Source organism: Phlebotomus papatasi, chromosome 1 (genome assembly GCF_024763615.1).
Source record: "Phlebotomus papatasi isolate M1 chromosome 1, Ppap_2.1, whole genome shotgun sequence".
NCBI classification, from domain to species: Eukaryota; Metazoa; Arthropoda; class Insecta; order Diptera; family Psychodidae; genus Phlebotomus; species Phlebotomus papatasi.
Genome location: NC_077222.1, coordinates 1,566,940 through 1,584,462, shown reverse-complemented (window position 1 = coordinate 1,584,462; position 17,523 = coordinate 1,566,940). Strand labels below are relative to the sequence as shown.

Here is a 17,523-nt window from a genome sequence, read left to right as displayed (position 1 = left end):
TTTGGCACACGGAATTGGAACGATGTATTCAATAGGGGTTTCACTTATGTCGCTCCTTTTTAATTAAATTGCTCATTTTTTTTCTCTGCCACTGCGAATTGTGGCAAACGAGATGATGTATCTATTTTTTGATAAAAGTCGTGTTGTTCGTTCTTCTGGGCATTCACTGTGAAATATTGTAAATTATTTGCTTGGTTTCATAGCTTGTACAATGTACACCTCAACCTGGGAATTTATTAGAGGATTTCAGAACATAATGCTATTATTTGCGCTAAAAAACTTTCATGGTTTGTAGACTGTAGAAAGTTATATAGCAGCTTCTAGAGCTGACCAAGAATTGGCTGAATAAGTTTCCTTGATAAAACCGTTTCTAAAAATTTAATTTAGGTAAAATTTATTTTTTTATCTTCAGTAATAGATAATTCCATTTATTATAGTTCCTCGCACCTTTTATGTAAAATTAGTCAGATACGACAAATGCATATGGTTCATCGCTAATTGTAGTACACAGAATTTTGTATTGAAAGGAAAATTTGATATCTTTGTCAGAGGCCTTTAGATCTGTTTTGATCAGTATCCATTGTTGAAAATCCTTTAAAAACAAAATACATCCATGAAAATGGATACCAAAATAATCAATCTATAAAATCGATTCCTGAGAAATTGTGAGAAAAAAACAATAAATAACAAAGATAATAAAAAAAAGCTTTGTCCAAGTACATGATATAAGTCCTTAATAAGTGCTTATTAAGTCCTTAATTAAGGCATTTTTTGGGGGACAGTAGCGACAAGTAGAGAATACGATGTACATGTTAACCTTCTTGAATAGAACGAGATAGAAAAATATGATACTATTCAATGTGTATCTGGCCAGAAGGGGAATTCTGTAACGCTCTGGCAATGCTATATGACAAATTGGCTTCGAATCTTAGGAGAGCTTTTTCGAAAATGCGATTCTATAGCTGTGATATTGCCATTTCAGCTCACGTCGTCGCATTGTCAGAAGTCACATATTTGAGATTTCTGGCAATTCAAATGGCAATGAATTTTGTTAAACAAATCAACCAAGACGTGCTGTATTTTCATAAAATCATCAAGTAAAGGGATTTCATTAAAAAATTAATGAATTGCATTTTCGAACTCATATGATATGACAAAAAAAGCTCGATTGGCATTGTCAGGTTTCGAACTCACGCGTGACAATGCCACGAAAATTACAGAATTCCCCTACAGTTCTACGTAGTTGCAGCTCTTCCGGTGTTCGCCAGAGAATTCGTTTCTTTTCAAAATGAAAGACTTCGAATTTTTACCAAAACTTTCGACCCTTGGTGTGGGTCTTCCTCAGTGGGTCAATTAAAGTCGTTTTACAATTTGAAATTTCGTCTTTCGTCTGCTAACAATTACACTTTGCCACTTAAACATTTATTTGGGACTCTTTTTCACTGGTATTTTAATGTATTACTAAAAATCTTTTAACTATTGGCGTTCTCTACGTTGGACGGTCTTTGTTTAAAGACCTGTTTTTCATCATCAGGGTTTTTCTCCCTAAAATCTCCGATGACTTCAACAACGAGAATTAGGGTGGAGTCTCTGGAAAAACTACACAGCGGAGGTATTGACATTTTCCAAAGAGATCCCTTTAAATTCCCTTGAAAAATTTAATTGACTCCCAGTGAATTCAAAATGAATTCAAATGGAAATTTTATGGGGAAGTTTCTACAGTTATTCTTGGGGTTTTCAAGGGGGAATTTCCTCCTAGTGATTGGGAAAATTTCCTGGACATTCTTAGAGGATTCCTCCAAATTTTCCGAGGAAAAGTCTTTGAATTTTCCAGACCATTCTAAAAGATTCTCCAGGGGAATCAAGGGGAAAATTCTCCCCGGAAGAGGAAAATTCCTTCCGGAGATACATGAAAATTCCGTAGCGAGTTCAGGGGAAATCCTGGGTGAAATTGTGTAAAAGTTAAGCTTATACTTCGGGCGAAATGGTTTTTTTTATAAAGTATTAAGCAAAAAATAGCAAAAAGATCACAGAATTGCCATCTGCAATCTAATTTTGTGTTCCTGAGCATTCCGATCGAGAAGATCACTAATTATTTTATTATACGAATAATTTAAATCGAACTATAATGGATATCTTGAAGTTTTCTACATTCACATCGAACAGACTGGGATTTTTTACATGGTCATTGCTTTTTTACTCCTTCATTGCTTTTTTACACTTGGAAAAAATATCCAAAAAATTGAGTGATCAAACCAATTTTTGCATCAATTTGATCTTTTTCCGTTCTCTGAGACAATATTCTGTAAAAAGAAAATGATATTTTAGTAAAATTAGCCGAATTTAAATACCTTGAACAAAAAGCAAAAAACAATTGCCCGGTCAATTCCTTTTCCTTGACATTCTCTGTTTAAATTCACTGTTCGAAATTTCATCGACCACCCCACCATCGAAATCAGCTGATGCCAGAAAAAGTCAAAACAAAGGAAATTTTATTCATAAAACTCTTGTGAACACTTTTGAAATGTATTTAAAATGAGTCTAGGCATTAGTGAAATTAAAGTTTAATATAAAATACATGTGAATAATGTGTTTTGAACAACTTAAAATATTTCCCGCCTTGTACATTTTGCTTACACTGGATGGCGCTGTTCTCAGTGAGTTTTTTAATCGAAAACAATGAAGGTGTCATATTCACTTCTCCATTGCTTCTTTGAAAATCGATTAAAAGAGCAATGGCCCAGTCTGTTCGATGCTATTATGTTCATATGCGCGAAAGTGTCCTTGAGTGATGCCTAATAACAGTTTTTCAAGGTCAAAACTTAGAAAGTCTCTAGAGAGCTTATTTTTCAACAGATTTGGCCAAATTTTGGTTCATTCGAAAGGTCTTGGAATACCTGACAAGTCTAAAGTGGGTTTATTTGATTTTATGAACTGGTAATATTAAAAAAGACAAGTCTATATTTTGTGGAATGCTCAAGATCGTAACCACGACTGTTTTCGTATGACTTACTCCGTGAGAAACTTTAATAAAATCGATCTAAGCTAGGAGTGAACTTTTCTGAGCATTAGTCGATCGACAAACTACCGCAAGCGTCCTTTTCTATAATTTTAACTTATGCTCCATATCAACAAGCACCAAATTATCACAGCCCGGTAATTTTTTATAACAAATTTCTACGTAGTATTTTTTCTTATCTTTAATTTTTTTTGGGAAAATCATTGGATGCTCTGTGATTTTGATACAAAATACAAAACGCAATGTAATGGTGACCAAGACCTTCAGAGCCAATTTAATCTAATTCTCCGGCTCTTATCATTATCTTTTTTTAGGTTCAAGCAAGGAGAACGTCATTCATGTTGCAAGTCTCGTATAGTTCACACATAAAATAAATTGGTGTCTCTCTATAATGTTTCTGACTGCAATAGTTATTATTTGTGGGCTAGTGTACCTGTGGCAAAAGTGGAATTATTCATTTTGGAAGAGAAATGGGGTTCCTGGGCCAGAACCATCATTTCTGGTTGGTAACATTGGTCAAGTAATTGCCCAGAAAGAACATTTGGGCATTCTGGCTGATGGTTGGTACAAGTATGTATATGGGAATAAATAAGAAAACACCACACAAAATGTATCTAATGGTTTCTTTTTAATTGCTAATTCAGAAAATACTCAAATGTTCCGTATGTTGGTTACTACAAAGTCGTCAGTCCGGCAATATTGATTCGCGATGTAGAATTGGTGAAGAATATATTAATCAAAGATTTTACATCATTCTTTGAGAATGATATAGCTGAATCGAGTGATGATCCCAACAACTTATTGTCTGTAAACCCATTTATCCAGAAAGATGAACAGAAATGGAAATTAAGTCGTGCAGTGATGTCTCCCATGTTCACAACATCTAAAGTAATGGAATATTCATGGCACTTTCAATTACATTTCATGCTTGATTCATTTTATTCTCCGCCTTCTCCTCAATTGATTGATTTTGTTATGTAAATAACATCTCTTTTGCAGATGAAATCAATATTTCCACTTATGCAGACACCATGTGATAAATTGATTAAGCATATTGAAAGACAGACCACTGATACGGATATTGACTCCAAAAGTGTAAGGCTTAGATGTAAATTAATTGGCACTATCACTTAAGCTGAAGTATGTAATCTTTCTCATTGCAAATACTTCACTTATTTTCATTAAGGATCAAATGAAAGTTCTCTTTTGGATACTTAAAGAAAACTTTAGTAACGTAAAATATTTTGAACAATAACCTCGAAAATTTTCCTTAACCCTTTAACGGCGTTATCACACTTGCACATTAAAATTTTAATGTGATTCACATTAATTGTCGCTTGTGAGCGTCCAAATATGTTATTTGTGTCTTTGAGTCACTTAATATTTGGGGTTTTTTCTATTTATTGATAAAGAAGTGGACTTGGCCTGCAAAAATGAGTTTAAATTTACCTAAAGCATAAATATTTTTCACATTAAAAAATTGAAGAGAAAATCGCATTAATTATTCGCATTAATGCTATAAATCAATTTATATCAAATTTTGCGGGCCAAGTCTACCTTTTTATCAACAAATAGATCAAATTTTGAATATAAAATGATTCAAACACACAAATTACACGTTTGGACTCTCAGTAGCGATAATTAATGTGAATTATATTAAAATTTTAATGTGCAAGTGTGATAACACAGTAAGAATGAGAGGGCCAAAAATTTGGGGTTAGAAAAAAAATCACTTTTCCTGACCTTTTAAAGCCATAGGACATTAGAAAGCCATAGGATTTTTTTTTAATATTTAATATTAAAAACGTTTAGGAATCGTTAAAATATTGCTAAAGGAGCAAGGATGTACATAACCTCACACTTTAAAACATAACCTAAAATAATTAAATCATTCGTAACCGATTTTTCATCCTACTTTTCTTCTAAAATCTTGCTGTATGTGACAGGTATCACAGAATACTGATACCTCCTTTATCAAAGCTTTTGTCAATTCAGAGTTATCGGCGATAGTGCCGAATACCGTTTTTAACATAACCCTAAAATGGAAATTCCAGAAAACTTTTAAAAGAAATTTCTTTGATTGCTGAACCCATCAAATGTAAAAACATTGATAAATTAACTCTAGCGATGCTTGTAACGTTTTTCTTTTAATAATCTTTTAAACATAACCTTAAAATTTTAAATATTAAATATTTTTCATCCCTCCTGTATACTTCTAGTAAATCTGTTTTTCAATGAAAAGTTTCATTGGATATTCTTTTCATTTTCCACATAAAATTTTAAATATTCGTTACTTTTCCACAAAATGCGCGAGCGTGGAAATGATATCTTGAACATAACCTAAAAATACTCTAGCCGTTTTCAAGTCTTTTCGCTTGTTTTTGTTGAATTCGCATTTCTATGGAAGATTTTCACAAATATTTAATCAACAAAAATCCAAATTTTATTATAAGAGCGTTAGCTGCTGTAATGGTGTCTTAACCTTTTAAACATAACCTCAAAATATTAAATCTTTTGTATTTTACATTATAGCGATTTTATTTTGTTAGTCTTGCCGTTTTGATTGAAACGTTTCAAAGAGTCTTGATAGTTTCTGTGAAACATAAAATCTTTATCATATTACCACTAGAGGTGCTCTAATATTAAAATTATCACCATAACCTCAAAAATTTGAATATCTAACTCTATATAAAAATTTCACTTTACTTATATATGTTACCAACAAAGACTTTACAATAAAAATGTATAGTCTTTAGTATGTGAAAGTTACGTAGCAACAGAGCCAGTTCCTTAAATTGTTTAAAACATAACCTCAAATATTTGAAATTGAATCTGGTTTCTTCTATTTTGACCAAAAATTTTATAACATTCCAATTAAAATGAATATGAAAAAGTATCTTATCATTGTATTAGTGATTTTATAAGACATATCAAAGCTCCTAATCGAAATTCCATTTATTTTTCTTTTTTCTGTTTCCAGCTTTCAGCAAAATTCACAACGGAGAATGTTGCTTCTTGTGCTTTCAGTTTAGAAGCCAATTCCTTTGATGATCCAAAAAGTGAATTTAGGACAATGGGCAAGAAAATTTTCCAGCCATCGTTTTGGATGGGAATCAAATTTATGATAATATTCCTCCTTCCATATCTCGTGAAAATTTTTTCCGTTCAATTGCTGAGTAAAGAAGTCGCCCAATGGGCCAGAAAATTGATCAGAGAAAATGTCGAATCTCGTCAAAATAGGAAACTTCCCAATGAGGATATGGTACAAATAATGTTGAGTTTTCAGGACAAACACAATTTGACGCAGGATCAAGTGGCAGGACATGCAATGTCATTTTTTGTCGATGGATATGAGACTTCAAGTAGTGTTCTTGCTTTTGCACTTTGGCAAGTTGCACGCCATCGAGACATTCAAGATAAACTCCATGGTGAAATAGTGTCAGTTTTGGACAAATATGAAAACACTTTTTCTTACGAAGCAATCAATGAGATGGAATATTTGGATCTGGTGATTCAAGAGACACTCCGAATAAATAGTATTGGATTGACACTGCAGAAAATATGTACAAAACCTTATGTAATGCCCAAATTGCCGGGACAGAAGGAGCCATTAGTGCTACAGCCTGGAACACCAATTCTCATTCCAATATACGCTATACACCAGTAAGTATCACATGTCAGCTTAGAATCATGGAATTTGCTAAGCAATTTGTCAATTTGCAGCGATCCCGAAATCTATCCCGATCCAGAAACATTCAATCCACTGAGATTTACCGAGGAAGAGCGACAAAAGCGACCAAAATGCTCATTCTTGCCTTTTGGTGAAGGTCCAAGAATTTGTGTTGGAATGAAATTTGGTCTTTTGCAGACAAAATTAGCTCTTGCACATATTGTGAGAAATTTTAAAATAACCGAATCACCCAATTGCAAACCATTTGCTTTGGATGTTCGATCATTCCTCTACCAATCACGCGATGGACTTATTTTGCGATTTGAAAAGAGGCAATCAAAATGAAGTGCAACAGAATGGGGAGTATTTTGAATAAAAACTTTTTAAAAATAAATTAAAATTTGGTTAGTAAAACCAAAAACACATTCAACTGGTCAGATAGTGTCAGTTATTAATTTGAAATGAGCATTAGAAATCCAATTTGATCGGAAAGAATCAATTCTGGTTAATAATGGCTCCGGCACACCTTTTAGATCAGGAAAATTTCATGAAGTCGAAATTCGAATTCCTGTCTTTCTCACGCGTTTTGTACGTCTATCTCATTCTTTCTACTCTTCTTCTTCTTCTTTTAGACATCGCAACAAATTCATTTTAGCTCAATCAAATTTGAAGTGCGAAAGAATGGATAAACATATGCAAAGCGTGTGAGAAAGAAAGAAATGTGTATTTTGATTTCATGAAATTTTCCTGATCTAAAAGGTGTGCCGGACCCATAATAATGTAGATTTTGGTCAAAAAAATTATAAATTTTGATTAGTAAGAATAAAGATTTCAGTCAGTAGAAATATTGTAATTTTCTAGTTAATCAATCAATTTCGATCAGTAAAAAATTCAATTTTTGTCAGTAAAAGAATTAATTTTGTTCATTAAAAATTTCAATTTAGTTCAGGAAGAATATCAATTTTAGTCAATAGAAAAATTGATTTTAGTCAGTAAAAAAACATTGTTATCTGTGAAAAATGCAATTCTGATCAGTGATGCTCAACGCACAATATTTTTTGTTTATAAACATAGGAATTTTTCTTTACTTTTTTTTTCTTTACTTTTTTTATCTTTTTATTTGTACTTAAATTTAAACTTCTGAATTTATTAACTTCTTCTCTTTTTAATAATTTCTTTATCTCATTTTTTTCTTTTTTTTCTTTTTTTTTCTTTCACAATTGTAAAAGGGTTGACCCTATTTTTGTGAATAAATAAATTATTATTATTATTATTATTAAACATGTTTTCAAAATTTCCTATGAGATAGAGCGAGATGACTAAATCTAGATCTTATTCACTCTCATTGAAATGTCAAAAACATGTTTACTAAACAAAACTTTTTGTGCGTTCGGGATAGGAATATTGATTTTAGTTAATAGAAACATCATTATTTTCAGTCAGTGAATGAATTTTGAAGAGTAAAAAAATCTAATTTCGATCAGTGGAAAATCGATTTTGTTCAATAAAAAAATAAATTTTTCTTAGCGAAAAAAAATAAAATTGGATTAGTAAAAAAATGTCTTTTTGAATACAAATTAAAACTAGAGTTAATTTTACTTTTAAAAGTTTAAATTAAAAGTCAATTTAAAAATTCCTTTTGTGAATAAAAAAATATTTTTAAGATTAGTAAAATGTTTTTTTTTCATGCAATAATTGCCTAACAATCACAATCTATGTCGAAAATTTTGCATTTACATTTGAAAGTATTATTTTCTCCCTATATTTGATCGTGATAGCTCTACACCTTTTAGATCAGGAAAATTTCATGAAATCAAAATTTATATTCTTTCTTTCGAAAACATTTTGCTTTACGTCTACCCAACTTTTTAGCCTCCTTCTTTTTCTTTGGAAGATCACAACAAATTCAATTTAGTTTAACCAAATTTTGAGTGCCAGATAGCGAGACAGATACAGAATGTATCAGAGAGAATGGGATGTGAATTTTGCATAAATAAAATTCTCCTATTCCAACATGTTTTCCGGAACCAAAAAAACTACATTTAGTCTGTAGAAAAATTAATTTAATGGCTCCGGCACAACTTTTAGATCAGGAGAATTTCATGAAATCAAAATTTACATCCCTTCTCACACGTTTTGCATATGTCTATGTCATTATTTCACACTCTAAATTGAAATTAAATTGAAGTGTGAATCAGTTCTAGCTACTTATAAATTGGTAAAGTGATATTTTATCACATTATCAAGATAATTATTTATTTTATTTTGGTAGATAAGAATTGTTCATGCCTTATTCAAGGAACTGGAAAGGAGCGTACACTAAACTCCTTTTTAAAATAGAAAAGACACAGATTGACAAAGATTTTCCCCAATCAGGAACTATCAGTTTTGTAAACACGGATATGTACGTAAAATTGTAATTGATAGCTAGAACGTTTAGCAATCTTTATCTATTGCAAACTTCACATAAAATTATCCTGCGAAGTATGCACTGTAATCAAGATCAGTGACATCAAAGGCTCCAGATCTAATGCTTTTTACTGCTCAAACTCAGACCTAAAAAAATCGCCACCTGGAATTTTTGAAGAAAAAAGTTTTTACTACCTTAGTGGGTCTGTTTTTCAACAGATTTTGGATAAATTTAGATTTTTTAGCAAGGTTTTGAAATTTCCAACCCGATTGCATCGGTCGAAATCGGTATTGATTCGGATAAGTACCCGTAAATTACCAATTTTTTTGAATATTCTGTTTTCTGTCTGTAAACTTGTTGCATATCTAGAGGCGAAACGGTAAGAAATACGAACTTCGGATCTTCGGTTTTTTTCTTCATTTTGGAATATGTTTTGTAGGAAGTCAAGGTGAATTTTCATCCTTAGACACCTAGGGGAAAGTGGCTTTGCTTTGAATGCGGCAGCCTTTGAACATTTCAATTTTTCTCTTATTTTCCAAAGTAAAAACCCTATTCTCTAAACTATAGTCAACACAACTAACCATTTTCTACTAACTTCGAATAACAAAATAGGACATATGCTTTGAAAAATAAGAGAAAAGATTAATATTTAAAGGCTGCCGCATTCAAAGGCAGACCACTTTACCTTATGTTCCAAAAACATTTCGATATCGAATTTTCGAAGGCCAAAGTTTAACCTCTTTTGAGGGCCTAATTTTCAACCGATTTGCTTAAATTTGATTCATTTTTTGGAAGATTTTGAAATTTCCAGCCCGACTGCATCGGACTTAATCGGTTGTGAATCGGTAGTATATCCGTAAATGATTGACATTTCTTTGATTTACTTTTTTGTTTGTTCGTGTGTTTATTACTCATGCCAAAATATTCCAAAACTTACTTTTCTTAAGCAGTTATTTTATTTTCTGAATGGTTTTTTAAATTTATTTGAAAAGTTCGAGTAGTCCGCAAAGCTGGGATCTTTTTCCATCTTTTTTTTCAAATACAAAAAGCTCTAGAAAGCACATATTTGAACCAATTGTCGAAAGTATATATTCACAGGAAAGGTCTTGGAATTCCGGACAATTTTGAAAGGTTTTAAGACCGTACAGAATTAGTAATGAACCGGAAATCGAAATAACCGATTTTAGGCATTGCACAAAGCCAAAAAGCTTCATCTGCCTTTTTTTCTGAGTGTAGAAAAAATGAAATTAATAGAGAATTGTCAGGGGGAGAAAATGTATCGTATATTTTGTAAGAAAAATGCATTCTGTGTGTGTTTCCTCCTTCCATGGGATGGTTTTCAATATTATTTTCTCAGTGACAGAGAAAGAGACTTTTTCTGTGGTGGTGAAACCCATTGGTAATGCAGTTATATTGTATGCCTCCGGATATTTACATTTATTACCAGAGTTGCCTAGCACGGAGCTCAAAAGATGCCGATTACTTTGAAGATTTACATTCACGCAGACCTTGCACAGATGAACTTCAGTTTAGTCATTACATTTACACGACAGGAGAAAAATCAACAAGAAAGGAAAAAGACAATTTACCAATTTCGTTGTTCCAATCCCCACAGTCCCAAAGAACTGACGAAAAATTATGAGTAGGAGATGGCAAAATTTATTTATTTTACTATCTTCGAGAAAATAGCCTTCATTTGAAACGCAATAGTAGGAAGCGTGAGACATTTAATGGGGACAATCAATTTTAAATTTAATTGCATTGCAATATAATTGTAGTTATAAAGAGATTGACCAGCCGGAGAATAGGCTCATGCATCACCTTTTTCACGCTCTCAAGAACGACACATCTCGAACGGCCAAGAATAATGTCTTCTTTGTGGGAAAAAATCATTGTTGTCTCACCATGCAATATTTTATATTTAGAACTACCGCCCACTTTTTTGCATAATTCCACTTGAGTTGTGAATTTACTACAAAAGGCATTTAAACATTGCTGAAAATTAGTCGTCTTGGAGTATCTCCTAACTTGCTAATTAAAAAGAACTCTTCACTCTCAGTACCACACCCCACAAGACTTCCTATCGAGAGTCGGCAACTCGGCAACAGGTCTTCCTCAATTTTCTTATTTCAAAACCTACGCCTGTCTAACTTCATACATTTAAATTTGAAATGAATAAATATTCCCATCTCAATCACACGTATATAATTTCAGATGCATAATTTCTGCAAATCGCTGATGATAAAATACTTCGGCATCTGTATTTTAATACAAACCAATTTCACTATGTAAATTGTCAGGTAGAAAATTTCTAAATAAAATAAAATAGGGAAAGTTCCTCTCTTTTCGAATGCAAGTTTGAGAATTAGGAATTGAGAACAGTTTCCAGCGCCACCTTGTGAGAGAAATCAGCGCCCCCATGCGGAAGAAAAGATTTCCAGTGTCAGTGAATGAGGGCTTACTGCTCTTTTGAAAAGGTAGAATAAAAATATTGAAGGTAGTGTATATTGATAAGCCCTGTGGGGGAATTCTGTAATAGTATGACAATGTCATATGACAAATTACAAATTTTTATATGGTAAATTCGGAAGAACTAATCGAAAACCCGATTTATATGAATTACAAAGAGTTTCCATAGAAGAGCTTCTCGCAATGGACATTCGATGCTTACTATCCTTTAATGTTGTCCTACTCCTAAAATTAGCATGAAAATTTGTCATATGACATTGTCATGATGTTACGGAATTCCCCTACTTATAAATATTCCCTCTGTTCCAAAACAGAGTCGTACATTTAGGATTTAGAAATGATTTCTAAGAACTCTTTTGTTCTTGCCAAAAATCTTAAATAATGTCCTGAAATTCAAGCATCATTAAACTCAGAAAGGTTCCTAGTAAGTGTTTTTTGGGAGGTTTTTAAACATTGAAAAAACAAATATTAAAATTTTATTTTCATGTAAATAGACCATAAATTCGTTTATTAAAATTGTCCCCAATTGCGGAAAATCCAAGGAAATAAAAATAATTTTTATTATCTGAAAAACATACAAACAAATGCATTTTAAGTAGCTGCAGAGGGAAGTGCGTCAGAAAGAGAAGTGAGAAGTGTACCAAAACTCACCCCAGAAGACATTTAAAAAAACTTCCATATGCTTCAAATGTTCCAAGAGCAGAAGACACACTAATAGCCAGACTGAAAATTGGACAAACTCAGCTAGTACATAAATGTAAAATATAGAAAGGAACCATCCACCTATATGTGATTTATGTCATCAGGTTCTAAACGTTCTTTTTCGTGGAAAGTTTGGCCAAAGAAATTCCATCCTTGGGAGCTAGTTTGAACAAAGTTTCCAGCGTCATCCTTTAGGTCACGACAAAATTTTCGACTTCTGAATAAATGGCAAAGCGTCCCAGCTTTGCGGAATGCTCGAACTAGTTTTTCGTATGATCTACTAGAGATCGAATTAATTTATAAATCTTAAAAGCACTTCAAAATCAAAAATTGGTAAAAACAAGCAGAAAATGTAAACACGAAAAACATAAGTCACTCAGGGATATTTAACCGATTCATTACTGATTGCAAGACCAGTTAAACTTTGACGTTCGTAAATTCAAGAATTAGGTCATAGGTATGTTTGGACGAAATGTGCGCTTGAACCACCTCTAAAACATATCTAAAAATAAAAGAAATCGTAGGAGTTGTTTTCGAAAAAAAAACATGGTTTTGAAGAGGTTGGAAATGGGTGGGGGAGAAATAAAAATCATTATAATGTTCCTTGGGTTGCCTTATAGGGGGTCCTCCGAAGATCCGAAGTTCATATCTCTTACCGTTTCGCTTCTAGATAGGCAACAAGTTTACGGACAGGAAAAATAGTATTTAAAAAATATTGGTCATTTACGGGTCACGGATACTTAACTGATTGATTACCGATTGCGACCGATGCAATCCGGTTAGAAATTTCAAGACCTTTCCAAAAAATCCAAATTTATCGAAATCGGATAAAAAAAATAGACTCTAAAACTAGCAAAATCTTTTTCCTTAATAAATTCAAGATGGCGATTTTTTCAGGTCATAGGTATGTGCGGACCAAATGTTCGCTTGGACCACCTCTAAAACATATCCAAAAATTAAAGAAATCGTAGGAGCCGTTATCGAGAAAAACCAAAAAATAAAAAAAACAAATGATTTTGTAGGGCTGTAGGGGATGGAAGCACGTGGGAGGAAAAATAAAAAAAAAAACGTCTAGAGATATCGTTTTTTTTTTAATTAGGGGTTACCGAAGACCGGAAGTTAATATCTTTTACCGTTTGAGTTAGAGTAGTAGGGTAAAGCGCGCTACCTTCGGTCGATTTATGCTTCGCACAAATCTTTCTTTTTTCAATGTGTTATAAATGAATTTGGCTCATCATAATATTACGTTTTAATAGCTAGTCCAATGCTTCAAATTTTCAGAAAAGAGCTATGGGTGAAATCCATAACGAACATAGAGAAAAAATTGAATTGTCCGAAACTTGAGTCGTCCGAAAGTAACACGCTTTCCCATAAATTGGGATAGATTCACAAAGATTTCTAAAAGCGCCACTGTCTGAACTGAACACCCAAAATATGTAATCGAGGAAATAAAACATTAACTAATTTCTTCAGAAAATTTTAACGCGAAATTTCACACACAAAAAAATAATATATGGGAAGGTGGGGCTACATTGAACTGAGGCTGCATTGAAAACGCTATTTTTCGCATATTTGTAAAGGAATATGGATTTAGACATAAACTAATTTAGAAACCCTGAGTTCTCATTAATGCAATAGGGATGATCGGAAAGACCCTTCACTGAGAAAAAAAAGAGGGTGCGATTAACTTTTTTTTCCTTGTAACTTTAACACTTTATAGGTGTAAAAATATATCAACATTTTTTAATGTTAATTTAACACCTTTTTAAGGGTAAAATTAACATGAAAAAGGGTAACTTTAACCCCTAATACACCTAAAAAGGGTAATATTTACAGCGATTTCGGATCAATAATGCAGGGTACAATTAACATTTCTGGAATGTTATTTTAACTTTTTCGGATTTCTCTCAGTGTTGGGTCTTAGGCGGATGAGATCTCTGACTCGACTGTCACAGTGATGAGTTCGAGTCCCGCCCGGTGCAAATGATTCAAACGTCTAAAGGGACATATTTCTCATATAAATTTGTAATAATAACAAAAAAATATATAAACCGAACAATGTCCAAAAAGGCAATAAAAGTTTATGAACAACGTTTATAAATGCGAAAAAGCGTTTTCAATGCAACCCAACCTTCCCCTAATGCACAATAAATGTGAAACCAAACATAACTTTAAATGCATTAAATTAAAGCGCAAATTTCATTAAGCACACAAAACCCAAGGCGATATTAATAAAGCCATAAAAGTTTAATAATAATAATAATAATAAACTTTTGCAAGTATCTCTCAGAAGCTTTCACTATCTCGAGTGGCATTTGAAATTTTAAAACGCAAACAATCCCAGGAAATTGATGAGATTGAAGGTAAGCTGTTTCTTTTATGACGATTGGTCATTAGGAAATCTTGTGACAAGCGACAAAAGAAAGAAAATTTCTTAAGTCTTTCAAAGACAACTTTTGGTTGTAAAAATATAAAAGTGTAACATTTCAATGTTAAGTTTTGGACAAGGTTTGGAATCTAGGAAACCACAATTCTGGACTTTCATTCAAAACCTTCCAAAACTTTCATTGTTTTATATTCAGTTGTTATTGGAGAACAAAAAAAATTAACTCATAACAGAAAACCAGTCGTTTGAAAAAACTTATGTTTTACTGACGTTAATTTTACCACGCGAAAATTACTTAAGTCTAGTAAGCATAATTTTCGGAAGATTAACGATATTTTTTGGTCAGTTTGAACGTAATTATTTCAGGAAAAATAACGTACTTTTGAGGTAAGAAAGTGGCTAGATCTTAGGACTACTCCAAGTTATTTCAATTACTCGCGAATGACGTTATCATGACGTAATTTGATCGAATTTTTTGAATTTAGAATGGCCATTTCGCCTTTTCCACCTTTCACAGTCCAGTGAAGCGTCTTTGCTCATAACTTAGAAATTGTCTTAAAAATCACATTTCTTGACAAGATGAGAAAAATCATACGTAGCAAAGTTTCAAAATGATTAAATTTTCTCTCAAGATACAGTGTGAGTCAATTGAACTGTAACTAAATTTACATTGATATTACTTCGAAACCATTCGGGACAGCATGCTTAAATTTTGCATAAAGTCAGTTCATTATATTGGTTATAGGGTAAATTAAGCTAATTCAAAACCTGCTGCAAATGGAAATTTTTCGCTACTCCAAATGGAAACGTCATTGTTTTCATGATAAATACAGTACTAAATTATTATATTTATATATTTTCTACACCACAGTTTCATTATCTAGTTAATTTTGCTCCAAATAAAGCGAAAATCCATTCATATTCACAAATTTTAGTTTGTTAATTTCTCAGAAAAATTAAAAGTGTACCTTTTCACCATCGAATTTTTCATCAATCGACCATGTTTTCCAATGAAAAACACAATGACGTGACTGTTGTTTATTCGTTTTGTTTAACATTTATGTCATATTTCTTGCTAATTTTAGTTAAATTAAGTGATAATCTTTATTGCTAATGGTACGTTAAGTTTTCAAATGAAATAATTGCCTATTTCGTGAACAAAAAGGGGTTTTCTGAAGTGTCTGCAAATGCTTCAATTAGAAACCGTGGAAGTATGATTTTTTTGGAGAGATTTTCTTATTGTTTTAGATGTGAAAGGAGAAAAGACCAGGAATAAGAACAAATCCTGCACTCAAGAACAACTCAACAAAGTTTTGGAAGCCTTCGTCGCGGCTTCACTTACACTGTTTGTCTCCAATTAGAAACTTTCCCTTGTCTCCATTTGGATTAATTTGTTTTCAATATAAGTATTTTGCACTCGCGTATTTTTCTTGTATTTAGGAAGTTTTCAAATTATATTTAAATAATTTTCACTAAACAGTAGCATTCTAGAAGAATCAAGGAGCAAATTTATGTAATTCTCTTCAGAAAAAATATGAACTTACTGTGTTGAATCTTCTGTCAAAGTTAAAGCATCTGGAAATGGTTTTGAATTAGGACATTTACCCTAAGTCCACAAAAGCATTTATGAAACTTTTTGTGATTTTTTTCTTTCGGAATGGAACTCAAACTTAACATTGGAATAAATTACCCCCTAATTGACAATATTTTTCTCAGGGTAAAGTGAATTCGTTGCAGAGTTATGCCCCTGTTACTTTTATAATGAACCTAATACACTTCAATTTTAAGAGTTTAGCCAGATCCTTCGTTTGATCTCAAATTACTAAGAACTTGTCCATCAGAAACCGAATTTCTGATCATTTTTACACCGTGGTTTTTTTTCTACCTTGACGTAATTAATGGAGAAATTAACAAAGAATGGAGTAATTTAACATAAGTGCTGCAGACTTTGCAAAAAACTATATGTACATACTGTCGCCACTAACATTTCATTACGCCTTTAAGTTTTTCCCTCTGAAAATATCACGAAATGAAACTTGTAACTGGATCATGTAGGATGATCGACATTTATTCACTTTATTGACTTTTTCTCTTGCACACTGTCTGAGATTATTTTATGGTATTACGCTTTAAAGTGCCCATACATTCTTTATTAATTATCTCTGGGATATTTTCTCAAGAGACAAATTGATTTTGATGGGAGAAATTTTTGCAAAAAAATGAAAACTTTGCACACAGAGAGAGAAAATCAATCTTTTGCTTCATTAAATCTCAGCGATATCAAAAGTTCACCCAAGTACATTAACGAAAAAAAAGTGTTCCTATTACGATAACAAGAAGGACAGCGCACAATTCCTTCTTTTCCAAAGTGTCTTGAAGAATATTCAAATTAGAATGACTTCAAAATCACAGCCATGAAAGAAACATTGCCATTGAGATTAAAAGGAGCATAAGTCCAAAGTTGGATTTTAATTATGTAAATAGTACCACTTTATTATTATATATGTAAAATTGTTAGAAAAGTAAGAGATTTACCCTATATATTTAAAGCTCAACCCCCTGACTTTTATGTATTTTAATAATAAAAGGAGAATACTGAATTTCGAGTTTAGTTGAAGGAAAATGGAAGCCCCATCTCTCTTGCTTTTAGCACATAATGTCTCATAAGAATATTCAATCTCTCGCCTTTTGTATTCAAAGAACAATGGATGTTCGTAAAAGTCTAGGAAGAGAGACCAAGAGAATAACAAAAGTAACACAAGACTGCGTATATTTTTCTCGTGCTCAAATGTTACTATTCCCTCTTTTTTCCTTATATTAAATATTGATTATGCGAGAAGAAAAGCACATAAAGAATAGTTATTCAA

At 32.2% G+C, this 17,523-nt stretch overlaps 1 protein-coding gene across 1 annotated transcript; it reads left to right on the top strand.

The window, feature by feature from the left end:
* Positions 1-3,197: 3,197 nt before the first annotated feature.
* LOC129799864 (probable cytochrome P450 6a13) lies at positions 3,198-8,354 on the top strand. Its single transcript, XM_055844121.1, has 5 exons — positions 3,198-3,589; positions 3,664-3,907; positions 4,019-4,114; positions 6,000-6,682; positions 6,743-8,354. The coding sequence occupies exons 1-5, from the start codon at positions 3,411-3,413 to the stop codon at positions 7,032-7,034; spliced, it is 1,494 nt and encodes a 497-aa protein (XP_055700096.1). The 5' UTR covers positions 3,198-3,410; the 3' UTR covers positions 7,035-8,354.
* The last annotated feature ends 9,169 nt before the right edge of the window (positions 8,355-17,523 follow it).